Raw genomic sequence first — 15,136 nt, 5'->3', positions numbered from 1 at the left:
TATCTCTCTGTTCCTCCATGTTTATCTTTCTCTGTGTCCTTTCTAGGTATTTGAATGTATGCGGACACAGAGTCTTTGCGTCCTAGTAGCCATCTCTCTGGTCAGATCATTCTTCTTCCCCTCCTTCAAAGAGCCCGATGTGTCTTACAACTCTCACAACCTCCTGCCTCCCTTCCTATATCGTCGAAGAGGGAGGCTCTTTTTGCTTCGGCTTCACATGAAGCCACGAGTGTACTGTCTCCAGATGTCGCTTCCATCCCTCCCTACTCCTGACCAGCAGGGCTTATCCGCGGCAAGCTACCTGTACCGATACCTATTACATGTACATCGTGTGCAAAGAATTATAGATGAGATGACTTATCTTCCTCACATATCGCTCTCGTCCATGATTCTGACAGGCAGTTGAACTGAATCAACTACACTCAGACATTCCTGTCCCACTACAACCAACCAGTGAGGCTCGCACTTAGTGTAGCCCCGTTGCTTCCCTCCTCGGACGCGTTCAGATAAAAAAGAAGAGACATGACAGACGCGATCGAATCGTGAAAGTGTCTCCTCTAGAATACGCCAAGAGAGAATGGGAAAGCAGAAATCTGACTGGCGGACTGACTCTTGTAGTTCAAGAAAACGACATCCCTCCGCGTAGTATCTGTCAAGAAGTCTAGTGCTTGGACTCAGAGGAGAATCTTAGTATTATGCTGACGTTCTTATCCTGTCATCTCTTGCTGTATGACATGAAGCGTAACAAAGAAGGAAGGCCGATAAAAATGACCTCAATCCACAGCGACATACCGCTGGTGAAGTTTCTCATCTCCTGTCCCCTCCACCTGTACGTACGTACACGCGACTTCGTCTCTTCGTTCTCCTCTTTCAAGAAGAAAAGAGGAGTTGTTTTCGTAGCCAACGGGGAAAAAAGGTATAAGTCATCCAGTCCTAACAAAGCTCGCTTTTTCAAATCCAGCGTAAAAAGAAAACTCGTAAGTTGAAGAGATCCATTACAGTTTGGGTGAGATGGACCGGCTGATGCGAGGGAGAAAGGAAAGAGGCAGGGGGTGGTAGGGTTGTGATGAAGGCCTTTGTCGAGGGGGGTTATCAAGATGGATGTCGTGATCGGTGTGTGCGAGGAGAGTGAGTCTTTTCTCACTCCCGCGTGGCGAGGAGAGAGGAGGTGTGATGAGTGGGTGAATGAGTGGGTGAGTGTGTCGATTTGAATGGAGATGTGACGATGAATGGCCTTCTCCTGCTTTCTTATTGTTTCGTAGCATCTTCCTTTCATCTTGATTCGAGATAAATGTCCATCGATGAGCTAAGAAGACGACGGAAGGGAAGGAGGACATCTCGGTAGGGATAGATGAAAGGCAGATTGCTCGATACTAAAGACAACTGGGAAGAGACACGACAGACAGACACAGACCGAGAGAGACGATGCGTGAGCAGCAAAGACAGACAGCGTGCGTCGAGGGCTGTGAGTGAGTGAGTAGCTAAGTAGTTACGGATCAAGAAGCTTCTCTTGTCTTCTCCACAGGAAGCTTCTGTCAGGAAGCATATGAAGAACAGACGAAAGAGAGTGACGTTCCTTCTCTTTGTGAAGACGAACAAGATAGAAGTTCTACTTGTTTCCGTACTCTCCGGACGTACGTTCTTCCTCTGCCTCTTGTCTTGATCTTGTAAGGTCTCTATCCATGATTGTTTCGTGTTTCTAAAAGAGAAGTTGAAAGAAAAAGAACAGATCCGTCGCAGTCTTTCTTCTTCACTGCTGTCCCTCTTCCTCTTCTTCTCTTGTTGCCCCTGTCTCTCTGTCGTGTCCGTGTGTCTCCTGCCCTTGCTTTTGCCGATGAAAGTGACCGGGCAAGAAGAGAGAAAGAGACGTTGGATGGAATTCCTCAGCCTCTCTCCTCAATTTCTTCCTTTCTCGTCCAACATTCCGTCTCTCTCCTCTCCTATCTCTCTCGGGTGCCACTCCTCTATCGATTCATCCACTCTTTTTTCTGTGAGTGTGTTCTTTTTCTCTTCTAACTCCTAGTCGGAGACTTCTAACTGTCCTTCTCACCATCTGATGTGAGCGCAGAACTTCCGGCTGGGTACCCGAGACAACGCTCCACTTTGCTTCTTCACCATGCGAATGTACTCTGGTGTATGTACACCTGAATTGACACCCAGCCGATGTCGTCTTTTCGTGTTGTCGTATCTTCTTGAGCCCTTCCCCTCGGGATTTCGTGTACCCACGACTACCACTCTGAAAGCTCTCTGATCCACTACATACTCACTCTTGTTCTTTCGCAGACTCTCCGGAAGAGTTTTCTTCTCGGGTTTCTCCATTACCTATCCGGTAAGATGAAAGAAGGTCTTCCTTTCAGTGATTAAGATGGGGCATGTTTCATAAGGATCTTCTCCAACAAAAGGACAGGGAGAGAGTCATCTGTACTAGGTTTTGGGCTGTAGGAAAGAAAACTGCTTCTTCAGCTCTATGTACACCCCTCTTCGGGGCTACATAGAGCAACAGGAAAAGAAGAGCCTTTCCTCTCCGTTCTTTCATTGTTACTCAGTAGATCTTGTTCTTTTCTCTCTATAGAGGAATGATGTTTCTCCGTAGTAGCACAGCAGGAAGCCTCTAGAAGGATACTGAGCGTATCCTGATCCGGCACCTGGGTCCTTCACACAGACAGACTCCTCCTATTATACATGGAGACAGAGGTTTTCTCCCCCCTCCATCGCCCTTTCTTTCTCTTACTGCATGAAGATAGACAAATTTGGCTAGATCGACCTGTATGGAGATCAAGAAGGATATCTGATACCAAGTTCCTCGACATGCCCTACGTAGAACCCTTTTCTTCCTTCTTCTTGTTTTCGCAGCCTCCTCGAACCTTCTTCTCTCAGACGTGTGACAGCTTGTCTATACACCGTACACCCGAGAAACCTTCTTTCTCCTCTCTTCCCTTCCTCTTCTCCAGCCTTTCTTTCTCTTCCTTTTCACCCTCACAATCTCCTTCGTCTCCATCATGCGTCTTTCTTGCGTAACCTAATGTCATTGCTTCAACTTCACTTCTCTTGTAGAAGCCCCCATCTTACTTAACCTTTTAGGAATGTAACGAACGAAACTCTTTCCTTCATTCATTCAGCTTAAGCCACTATCATATATCCTCTCCTCCCTGTCAATCCTTCTTTCTTGCTCGTGATGCTTTCTCTTAGCCGTTTCTCATTGTTCCCGTGACTTTTCTCCTTTCTCTGTGTTGTTTCTCCTTACACCATCTCTGGTTGTAGAATGAATGGCTCCTTCATAAACTCCCCATATCATCCCTCCTCGTCTTCTCCTCCTCCTCCTCTTCTCAACTTTCGAACACCTTCATCTAACACGAGTCCCTGCTTCATCAAGTAGACGCCTTGCCTGTTTATTGTCTTTCTTGCCTTCTTTCTTCAATTCATTTCATCCTCTATATATCTACAGAAAGAAAAGATAGTACCGCTCAGCACTTCCTCTTTCTTATCTGGCCTATCCTATCATCATTGTCCCTCTCTATCATCTACCTGTCTATCGTTGTTGTCCTTCTCCTCCTCTTTTTTCTTTGTTTCTATCCATCTTCTCTCCCTCTTTCCATTCTTCTTCATGTGACAGATTTCTTTCTTTCTCCTCATTTTCTCTGTAAAGAACCCTGTCCTTCAAGATGTATCGGCCGTCTTTACTTTTGCCTAGCGATGAGTATCGAGGTGTCGACACATGGCGAATAGGATGGATGTGCTGTGGAGTTCTATGCGAATCGAGTATAGCTTTATTGATGTCTATAAGCGCATGGGTGTATTCAATTCTGGAAGTTGAGAAAGATATCTGGGGGACTTTACTTCTTCCTTTAATGATCTTTGATTTCTGTGTCTTTTGCTTAGGTTTAAGAAGGTTATGTCTAGGTTATTCATGGCTACTGAGATCGGAGATCTATATACGTCTGTTACTTTTGTATTCTTTCTTATTTCGATTCATGACTGCATGCTGTATTATCCTTGTTCTCCTCGAGATTCTTCCTGTAAGTGTTCTTCTTATTCCTTCATGCTTCGGCTATATAGGAGGATGTTATCTCAATACCAAAGCGAAAGATCGATATACCTGGTTTCGACTCCATGTATGGGATCTAACGGTTTTAGCCGTATGTCTCAATATCTTCTTCACACAAGAAGACTATTTCCAGCTCTTTCCAAGGAGATCTTCATCTTTACTGTGGCCTGTCTATATCTTATGTATCTCTCTTGTGGGTCTATCTTTATTAATGTGGTATATCCTTCATACAGACGCCACTCTAAGACATGATACTCTCCTACGATTAGCTGTTAGTCTCCTCCTACATCTCTCTATCTCTCTTCTTCTTGCGTCTCTCTTCCTTGGGAGATATCTAGATGAAAAGTACTTCCTTCTCTCTCCTCGGCATTCCTATGATTCCTCCTCCGAACGTCAGCACCTCCACCAGACAGAAACAGTTGATAGCGACCTCTCTTCTTCTCTTTCTGCTGGCGCTTCTTCTTCATTCTCTTCTTCATCCTTCTCTCTCTTAAAGAACATTTCGTCTTCCTCACAATCCCTTATCAATACAGATACAACACCTCCTCTTCTACCTTCTTTAATGGACTTTCTTCTTGACAAAAAGACAAGCACGCCTTTCTCGAATGATCAACAAGCTCTGAAAGATCTCCATGGACAGACAAAGACCGGGGGGGCATGGAACTCGAACTCAACTGCGGATTCTTCTCTCCACAGAAGACGTGACATGCGTCATCATCCCTCTTCTTTTTTGCGATTTTCTCCTCCTGAAGAGACAAGGAACATCACCGATACATTTCTTGGGAGAAAGCGATCTTACTATCATAACGATATCTTCTTAACCCCATGGATGAGGACAAATTCATCTTCACTCGCCAATGTCTCTCTTGATCAGGGGCATTTCTATCCTTCTCTAAATATGACGTTTCCGTCAATCTCATCCTTCATGCGTGCATTCAATCTTACCAGATGGAATGCAGAGCTTCAAGGAGTAGAAGGAGAACAAGAAGAAAGAAAGAGGATACGGGGAGTAGGAGAAGGAGGAGAACATAAAGATGATATGATGGGGGTTCTACCGACCCATCATATCATCTCTCCAACATACTGGGCTGTCCCACTTATCTTTGCCTTGATTCTTCTTCAACTTCTCTCAGGATCTGTCGTGATCTTCTTAATGGCTTCTCATACTTATATGACATCTACTCCTCCTCCTTCGTCACCTCTCTTTGTATCTCAGAGAGATTCACGACAGGAAGAAGGGAGCGCAACAACATCGACCTCGCAGAGAGGTCAAGGAAGCGGCAGACAATCGACAGATGAAGAAAGAATCCTCTTGTGGGATGAAAGGAGAGAAGAAGAATACCGAGAACAGCAGCAGGCTTTTCCTCCCCTGTCTAAAGACATGAGAGTTACGTTAGAGCGTGTGGGCCATCACTTTTATCGCTTGTTAATCAACTGTCCCTCTTCTGCTTCGTATCAAGATAAAGATGATAGTCATGTGAATAAGAATCAGGAAAGGATATCTCCTCATCTATTTCGGACGAAAGAGGGAGAACTCGGGGCTAGGAGAGAAGAGGCACGAGCCAAAGAGACAGAGGGCAGAGATAATCGAAGTGTTGAGAAGAAACCTCGGCTATCTATACATCGTGCATCTACTTCAGCAGGTCTAAATGAGGTGGATGGAAGAGTAAGAGAAGAAAGAAAGAAGAAGATACAGGGTGGCTACCAAGCAGGAGAGAGATATACAACGGTGACGTCTTCTCACGGGGGTCATGAAAAAGGAGAGGAAGAAAAAGATCGTATGAAATGGGGTTTGACGAGAACTTGTGAAGAAGAAGAAGAGGGAAGAGAGAGTGATACTATGATAGAAGATACTGTGTGTATTGATATCGATGATGCGAATGCTCAAAGAAGATGTGATAGGAGGAAGGCAACTTCTTCATTACGTGAGGCAGTGAAACCAGAGACTGGAAGGCATTCTTTTCATGATCAGCGTCATAGGAGAGAAGAAGAAGAAAACTCTCGTTCTTCTCGACTTGGAGAGGAAGAAGAAAGGAAGAGGGGGTATATGTCGGATGTCGTACATAGAAGAGCCGAGAGGGATGATAGTCTTGTTGAGACATTTGCAAAGGAGAACAACCGGAAGAGTGAATCGAAGGAGAAGGTGTTAACAAGACGTCAAGATGAGATGACTTCAGAAGATTCGCTAAGATTCTTAGGCATGGGACAGGGAGATGAGGAGAAGGGAGGCGATGCTCCAGAGGAAGAAAGCGAAGAGAGAGAAGAAAAGAGAGAGAAGATAGAAGGAAAGAAGGACCGAAGACGGCGAACGAAAGTGGATATTGACGGGGGCGACAGAAAAGAAGAAGTATGTGGTTACGGAAGTGTCTTAGGCGGAGATAAAGAAGAAGCGATAGAGGAAGAGAGGAAGAGAACTACAGAAGCGATATCCAGGCGAACCATGATCGAAATCATGGAAGAAGAATCGGACAATAACTTCTTAATGACTCCGCGGCCATCACAGGGCTCCGACCAAGGAAGGCGAGACTTCCCTAGAGAAAGGAAAGAGCAAGGAACTACCTCAGTACACTCAACAGAAGAAGGTGAAGAAGATGTTGATATGAGAGAGGGAATGCATGCAAGAGCCCATGAAAGAAACATCTCATCTAGTCTTCTATGTCGTCCTGGTTTTACCACTCGGAGAGATATTCATTCTACTCGAGCAACTGAAGAGCAGAATGAGGAAGGGGATGGTAATGATAGTCACCATGGTGAAGATAGTCTAAATCCTCTACTTCTTCCTCGACCCTCGAGGAGATATCTTTCTCCTTCTCAGCATGCGGCATGCGTAGTAGAACAGGAGCAGGCTGGTCATGAGGAAGATAGGGATCATGACTGTATTATCAGGATTCCCGATATCGATTCTCGTATAGCATCGATACAGCCTCAAAGAGACATAAAGGAGGGAGAGAAAGATCTCCACGCTCACTCTCGTCTTTCGTTCCCCTCACATTCTCCGTCCTCAGAGAGACAGCAAGTTGAGGAGTCTACTTCTGCTGACCACCCAGGAGGAGACGGTAGGACAAGCCCAACCAGCTTAGCTGGTCTTGTCTCTGCACAGCAAGAAAGCCATACGACGGAGGAGCAACCAGGGCTAGGAGCCGACACAAGCCCTGTTGAACCTGATACCTGTATGATATGCTGTCAGCAGGTACGTAAGAAAGATAGTCGGAGAGAGAAATGAAGGAAGTACCAAGGCGAATGACAGGAGTTCTTTTGAAGGGACAAAGCTTCTCTTCCATCCTCCTTCATTGTCTAGGTATTCATCTATATTCATCTGTGTATACAAGGAATGAAGGCTGTGATGTACCAATAGCTCATTCTCCGTGAGTTTGCGTGCGTTTCTAGTGTGAATATAAGTGTAGGAGACCAGCATCGATATGATAACGGGAATCGGAGATAGGGCCGACTGGAGATAGCATCGACTTCTCTTTTTCTCCTTCGAAATCATAAAGACAGGAGATGAGTGGGTGTAGAGGTACCATTGATATGATAGAGATGACTACGTGCTTCCCTCAGTATACACGAGGAAAGAGGAAAGCATGTAGGCAGTTGGTTTCTGATGTAGCCGTTTTGCTTTTGTCTCTCCCCAAGAGAGATGTCTTTGGCTAGCTCAAGTAGAAGAAGAACTAAATAGATCTTCCAGGGCCTTATGAAAACATGCTCAGAAATGAAGATCAGCGATCTCTCTCTCGGGGAGCGCTAGTCGTCATGTTGACGTGTCTCCACACAAAGAGAGATTTACGAGCTTCGCCGTGTTATGAATGCGCTAGCCCTTACGAGTGATGGAGATGACATAAAGGCTTTCACGCGTATGTACACTAGATATGCCCTCAAACGTCATTCGGCTCCTGTTTTTCTTTTGCATACCTGTCGTACAAAGACGTTCGAAAGGAATCTGATCTGTTTCGTGTGTACACACACACGAGCTTGTTGTATCTCTTCTCTAGCTGGAGCAGAGTGACTCTTTTTCAAACAGGTCTTCTTGCGATCGCCATTCTTTCCTTCTTCATGGGACTCGTCTACGACAACAGAGGGAAGGAAGCATGGTAAAAAAAAACAGAGAAGAAGTACATGAGAATCATAGATTTTTATGACACTCTCTCTTTCTCGCTCTTGATTGCATGAATGCATGCATGTGATGAATGTCTTTTCTCTTTACAGCCACCGAATGCGGTTCTGCTGTATTGTGGCCACGGAGGACTATGCTTCACGTGTGCTCAGACTTGTTATCGAAGGTAAGATTGAGAATGATGGCATCTATCACCCGTCTTTATCTTTGTGTTGGCTCGCACGGGGAAGAGAAGACCTCGTCTTTCTTTTCTTTGCGCTTCTCTTCAAAGCAAAAACAAGCCGATCCCAGCTATCTATCCATCTATCTGTCTATGTACATCCATCCTATGACGATGGCATCTTCACTTCGTTCGTTTCCGGTCCTTCTTCTCTTTTCAAGTCGAGATTCTTCCGCTTTTCTCTCAACTTTTCTTCTCTAGGAAACCGTAGCTATATTATCAAATTCAGATATGAGCAGGTGTTAGTACAGCATGACTATTGCGAGGTGTAGTGACAACTGAGAGTTCTGACCTGTGAGTCGTTCTTCTCCTTCTCCATCGTCCTTCGTCGACGATGGAGAAGGAGAAGAATATTCTGAAAAGAAAGAAACCAAGGTGGTATCTATCGCCTTTGCATGCCCGTGTATAAACAAACAATATACACGGTAGCGATCGGTAAGCCATGCATAACTCGTTCTTTTCACCTTTTTCCTTGGCTAAGCTCTTTATTACTTTGCGTATTTAGGACTTTCGCATGTATCGCTTGTAATGTGCGGTATCTTCTTGTTCTGATTGTAGAAGCGGCTGCTGCCCTACATGTCGTAGAAGGGTCACAGGCGTCGTGGAACTTCACGGTGAAGCGGAAGAGACGAGCGCTTTCTATGCAACTCCTTGTGAAAGATCCTCCCCCGATGAAGATAGAGACAACGAGGGACGAAGCGGACGCCGACGAGTCGTCATGACCGCTACAGTCAAGGACGTTGCCCGATCATAAGAACATGTAGACAGGGTTAATATACATATATAAACATGTGTGTCTCTACATATATGCATATATACAAGTAAGAAATACGACATGCATGTATAGATATACATAGATGATTGCAACTTTCGTGTAGCAGGTCGTCTGTGGAACTTCCTCAAATTTTCCATTCTATGTAGGTGTGAAGCTCCGTTGGCGAAAGTGATAAGACGGAGCTCCGGACTACAGCAGGTGTTAGCGAGTGGCTATAAAGTGAATGGAGTTCGTACAGACGGGAGGGAAAGAATAGCAGGCGCTGTGTGTATGCATACATCACTGCTTGTCTCGTCCTTCAATGTGAGATAGGAAGTTCTTGTCTGGGAGAGGAGAGAGGCTTCGCCGAACAGTGAATGATGAATTTGCATTTTTCGTGATAAGACACAGATGACTCTCTTGAACGGCATTGAATACCCCCGTATATCTTTTGCTGTGAGTTGAGATGGACGGTGCACTGTGTTCATAGAAAAGCACGATAGATCAATCATCACGGGAGGAAAGCAAGGTGGCCCTCTGTCTGGGGTTTTCCTTTTCCTTCTTCAATCTTAAGTGCTCTAGACCTTGGTAGTACTTGAGGGAATCACCGGGGTGGAGATCCAATGAAGAGATAGTCTAGAGTTTACTACTTCCAGTGTACATGAACGCCATACATCTCACTGTGAACCTTGTCTGTCTATAAGCTGTGAGCATAGATCGTAGATCTTGGCTTTCTTTTTTAAGCTGCTGTAGGTGATCAGTTGCTTAACCATGCGAAGAAGAGAAGTTACTCCGCGGCACTCCACAGGTCATACGTGTCTTGAAGTATGGTTACCTAGCTGGCCCCTTCTTCGTTTCCATTGATCGTCACATTCCTTTCAGGAGAGACAACAACAGGTTGCACAGAATTGAAAAAAACGGACGAACGACCTTTCTTATACGGTTCTGTATTTGAATGCTACCATGCCGGTAGTATGAAGAAGATTTTGCAACCATATCTTCTCCTTAGAATTCGCTTCTGTTTACTCTCTTGTCATCACGCCGATAAACGAACTCTTCGACTACGGTTAGGTGAAAGTCTCTTCGGCACTGGAGGGGCAGGTTACTGCGATCCCATAAAGGAGCACCCCCACTCTAGACGCAACATGTCAGACAGTGCGAACTGTACGTACACCCGAGGGCTAGGCGACCATCCGAAGAGAATCTGAATGAAACGCCACGAAGTCTATCAGTCAAAATCCAAAGCCGCGCTGCTATAGCGTCTGCTGTTGGGTGATCTTCTCAAGAGAAGAGAGACTATTTGACAGGTCGTCCAGTTCCGCGGGAAACTTTGCCTGCGACATCCAACGGAGGTGGCCGCGCCTCGAGTCGGTGGGCAGAGGTTCTGAAACGGAAGAAAAGAGGAGGGGCGCAGCGCCGCTAGGTGAATCTTAGCACCACGAAGAAAAGGCGATTCTCTATTTTCCAGAATCATTCCCGTTTCATGGGCACTCAAACACCTCCCGCTCACCCGGCAGACGGACTCTTCAGAGGTGGGGTGCACTTGTTCGGAGAGAGGCCGGGTAGGCTTCAGTTCCAACTAAACGAGTTCTCTGCTGGTGTTTCGAATGTGGTGGTTGGAGTCAGGATCAGTCCTCTCCATACACGTGTCTCCCTGCTGTAAGCTATGTGAGTGTTTCTTGGGACAAGCCCCGCCCCCTGAGGCTATCGCCCTATGAGGCTCCGTCGGTTTCCCGGACGAAGAGAGAACTAGTGGTTCCCGCTTTCGGAGCTGCCTTTTCGACTGATGAAGAAAAGCATGCTCTTCTAAGCGTGTTCCACTGTTCTCTCAAAGGCGGGGCGACCTTGCAGTAAGCTATATTTTGGTGAAGGACAAAGTGAACAGCCGCGGCCACTTTGCCCTGCGCCGGGGTGTAAGACTTGCTCTCGAGATCGGCCAGTCAGTACTGATTTACTGTATCCGCCTTGCGGGGGATGACAAATGAAGTCGAGCGGAGAACTCAGCCGTTCCCGTGTTGTCTCACCTCTTCTGCGGAGATTACTGCCCGCTCTTTCCCGGAGAGTAGAAAGTTGTAAGGCTTCAGCTATGGTCGGTCCTCCATTGGTGTACTGGGCTAAGGGTGTCTAACCGTATGGCCAAGACGCAGCCAGCCTTATCTTCATGCCACCTAGTTCCCTACTACCAGAGACAGGAAAGCTAGGTCGCGCCTCCCCGTTCAATCGGAGGTGAATGGCCCCGGAAAGAGAAATCGTGTCAGCCCGTTGCCCGGAAAGAGAAATCGTGTCAGCCCGTTGCCGCTATATATATGGTGACCCCTACATTCCTAGTACACAGCACCCCGGTGACCAGGAAGTGCAATCGCAGAAAGTCGCGGACGTCGACCATTCTCTAACGGTTCATTACCACAAAGTGAGCTGAAGAAGAGCTCAAGTGAGAGGAGAAAAAGCGTCATAATGTCACTACACCGGAAGAGGATTCTGAAAAATGAGCGAGAAACAACAGCAAATGCTGAGGGTGATCGTGGGCTTATCTACAGGAGGAGGCCCCGGTTATCGCAATGCCGAGTAATCGCATGGGATCGATCAATCAACACCCCCTGTCAAACAGGGGGGCGAGTAGTATGAGGTGTGACTGGCGAAAGAAATTTAAGCACGCTGCGGTGAGTGCTGCTCCTGATTTTATCATCCATCCCCTCCTCTTCCGCCTGCGTTGTTTCGGTCGTGATCGTGTTCTTTTTCTTTCTTCCTTTGAAAGGGAAGTTTCTCTTCTTGTCTTCGTCGTATTGTAAGAGCAGAGAAGATCCTGCTCTCATCTTGCCCCTCCTTTTTTTCTCGCAGAAGGTCTGAGACTTGTGGGGTTGGCTTCTTCGTCTTCTTTTCTCTTCCCGACAACTACTAGTAGTAGTCGTACGTAGTACCAGTCGTTTTTACGGTCTTCGCGCTCTAGTGCATAGGTACTGCAAACCTTCCTTTCAAGACGGTGTTCTGCCAGGGTGTGGAAGTTCCAAGAGTGGTGACAGACAGCCACTGTTTTTTTCGTTGCACTTGTTCTTTTCTTTTCCTGTTGTTTTCCTCCGCAGTGTCCTGGGTTCTCCTAGAGGGTTCAAAGGTCATCGTGTTGACGGTCGGTATCTCTCTAGTGCCCCGTCCGCCAATCTTCCGCACAGAAATTTGCACGATTCGACCGTCTCAAAAGAAAGCAGGGGCCCTCTTTTTGGCAATTTGCCTCTTCGGGTAGGGAAAAAGACGGCTTCTTATCTCGCTCCACACTGGTACTCGTAACAGAGGGTGGAGACGTTGCGTTTTTTTCTGTTTACGAGGTCTCTCTCTCCGTCGTCTTTCTTTTCTTTTTCACTCGCTCGGAGAATTATGCCTCCAACAAGCAGTGACCCGCAACAGACCATGGGGACTGACGAGGGCATCGATGGCGCAGAGGAATCATCGGGTGCTGTATATACGCCCGACCAGCCTGACCATGGAAGTCCTCGGGAGTATAGTCGGAACGGTAGCCCTCATGCGCAAAGACGTATATCCTCAGAAGAGAATAGACACATGGGTGAAGAGACCGACTATCCAGATGACTCAGAGACGGCGCCAGCGGCGAGTGGCGGACATTCGCGAGAAAGAATAGGAGGGGAGCGACACTATAGCAAGGGAGAAGAAGAAGACAACAACGTGACAGGAAGAGACTTATACCCGCAAACAGAGGAACATGGAGATGAATCAACTCGCGGCGGTGAAGGAAGGAGAGATGGAGAGATATGTGGGGTAGCAGAAGAACAAGACGAGGGGGGGGGATTGCGTATCAACCAGCATGACGATGACGACCCTTTCGCAGATGAAGAAGAGGTAGAAGGAGATGCACCATCAGGACAGGCTGATCATACAGATCGACTACAGACCTCCTCCGGTAATGATGAGGGAGAAGGAGAGGGTGAGACGCAAGACCATCCCGTTCAGAAGAAAGACCGAGCTGGTAGTAGTGCAGATACGAAAAAGAAACGCTATTATTACGAAGAACCTCCCGTTATTGATGAACGTAAGTGATGATCTATCACGTCGGGTGCCATGATTTTCAAGTGTATGTGTAATGGAAGTTGTGTGTTTATGCAGACCCCCTTTTATAGTGTACATACACTGCATCAGGCTCTCTTCAAACACCTTGCTCAGTACATATAACTTCACCTCCCTAGAAACAACGACAAACTTTCTCTCTCGAGCGAGGGGGTTTAGCATACACGTGAGGATTTAGGACTACTCCTGCGTCCAATTCGATCAAAGCCTGGCCTGTAGTCGTTCGTTACGGCTTTCCTTATCATTATCTGTCTGTCTTGACTTTGTAACCAACCACAACCTTTCTTTATTCGAGTGCATAGGAGGAGATCTTGTCTTCTGTTGCCAGGCTTCTTTCTCTAGACACACTCACATATAGCACGGCCCGCTTCGTTTCTCGTCGCGCCTTTGAGTGGTACGCAGACTCCGGTGTATGTACAGTCCGAAGACAGAGAGAAAGGTGTTTGCCATGGTAGTGGGTAGGTGACAGAGCCTGAGGAAGAGTCACTTTGAAAGTCGAACTGATATATATATACCTATTCATGTAACAGGCATATATGATATCGTTTTCGTTCTGTCTGTATTTCCTTTCATTTCTCAGGCAAAGTCTTCGTCGGCAACACTCCTCTGTAAGTACACCGTACAAAGAGAGCTTTGGTCAATTCTTTCGAGTTTGGAGAAGTTTCACTCAACACGCGGAACACCCCGGGGTGGCGTTGCTATTCGTACCTGCGGTGGTCTGTGAAGCATGGTGCCCTTACCAAGACAATGAGGACAGGTTGGCAAGTAGCGTGATCCGGCCCGGTGTTGAGGAGTCTATCTGTCTCTTGCCTCTCATTCACTCCGGAGAGTTTGTTCATCTTAGGGTGGTAATAGCTCAAGATATGATTCTCTCAAGGGTGGTAGAAGGATCTCCGAATGCATGCGAGAATGAGGAATTAAGGTTGAGTGATGGAGGATTGGTACATTGTCGGGTAAGTGTGGGTGGTGCATGCATGCGGCCTCGATGCCCCCTGTCTAGGACGGTTCGGAAAGAGGCGTCGTGGAATAGAAGGTGAAGGAGTGTCCTTCTGTGACAGATGTGGGTTGAGAGAAACAAACATCGGTGAGGTAGGGAAAGTAAGTGAGAAGTGAGGAAGAAGAAAAGGAGGAAAACGAGAGAAGAACAAAAGGCTATCTTGTACCTATGGAATGGTGGTGAAAACAAAGAGCAAAGAGTCGAGTGAGTGGGGTATTGGTTCCCCACTGCAGCTGAAATTCCCGGATCACGGCGATGCTAATTAACTAGACCGCCTACAAGGCGTTCTCAGATACATCACAGGGAGGGACGAAGAGTCTTCTTCGTAGAGGAAAGTGGAGGGAAGGACGGAGGCATGGGGGGGACCGTAGGTGCTGTTTGATGGTCTCTCCTGTTGGATCTGTATTTGATTGTCGTGAAAACGTTCTCGACTGAAAGGGACGAGAAAAACGCTGCCGAGGTAGGGATAGTAAGTAGGAGACGGAAGAGGCGAAGAATGAAGTTCATTCTCTTTTTCACTTCCTTTACACACTACTCGCATGCCCACCACTAAAAAAACACGCGACAGCCTTCTCTCGTTTTGTACGCCAACGCTCGTCTGCTGTGGTGATGGAGATCTCCATGAATTAGCGGATGTCTCTTCTTCGTAAGTCTATCTAGCCTTTCAGGAACACTGGGAAGACACGAAGACAAGGAAGACAGAGAGACCGAGTATGTATCTCTCTGTGGAGACGACAGACGGGGAGAGGTTCGTACCTACGCTCCTATGTGGTTAGGAAGAGCCAAGCAAAGTAAGTTAAGCGTCGCTTTCGTCCCGCTGGGTAGACGACGATCGATCGGTCCTCGTTGGATTGATTAAGAGAGCATACAGGAGGCTTGGCTTGGTGGTGCCGAAGATCCTGGTGATCTCTTGAGACAGACATGTGTCGACAAGA

General features: G+C 46.8%; 2 protein-coding genes across 2 annotated transcripts; both read left to right on the top strand.

Annotated features, from left to right (window-relative positions):
* Positions 1 to 1,218: 1,218 nt before the first annotated feature.
* On the top strand, positions 1,219 to 9,941 carry CSUI_009153 (zinc c3hc4 type (ring finger) domain-containing protein). The gene is made up of 4 exons (XM_068069271.1): positions 1,219 to 2,329; positions 2,854 to 7,235; positions 8,249 to 8,322; positions 8,935 to 9,941. The coding sequence occupies exons 2-4, from the start codon at positions 3,663 to 3,665 to the stop codon at positions 9,128 to 9,130; spliced, it is 3,843 nt and encodes a 1,280-aa protein (XP_067918752.1). The 5' UTR covers positions 1,219 to 2,329; positions 2,854 to 3,662; the 3' UTR covers positions 9,131 to 9,941.
* A 1,827-nt stretch (positions 9,942 to 11,768) lies between these two features.
* Positions 11,769 to 15,136, top strand: CSUI_009152 (uncharacterized protein). The gene is made up of 2 exons (XM_068069270.1): positions 11,769 to 13,169; positions 13,785 to 15,136. Exons 1-2 carry the CDS (start codon positions 12,500 to 12,502, stop codon positions 13,814 to 13,816), a joined length of 702 nt encoding a protein of 233 aa, XP_067918751.1. The 5' UTR covers positions 11,769 to 12,499; the 3' UTR covers positions 13,817 to 15,136.

This window comes from Cystoisospora suis (assembly GCF_002600585.1).
Source record: "Cystoisospora suis strain Wien I chromosome Unknown contig_5351, whole genome shotgun sequence".
Classification (NCBI taxonomy): domain Eukaryota; phylum Apicomplexa; class Conoidasida; order Eucoccidiorida; family Sarcocystidae; genus Cystoisospora; species Cystoisospora suis.
This window is presented reverse-complemented; position numbering and strand designations above follow the sequence as displayed.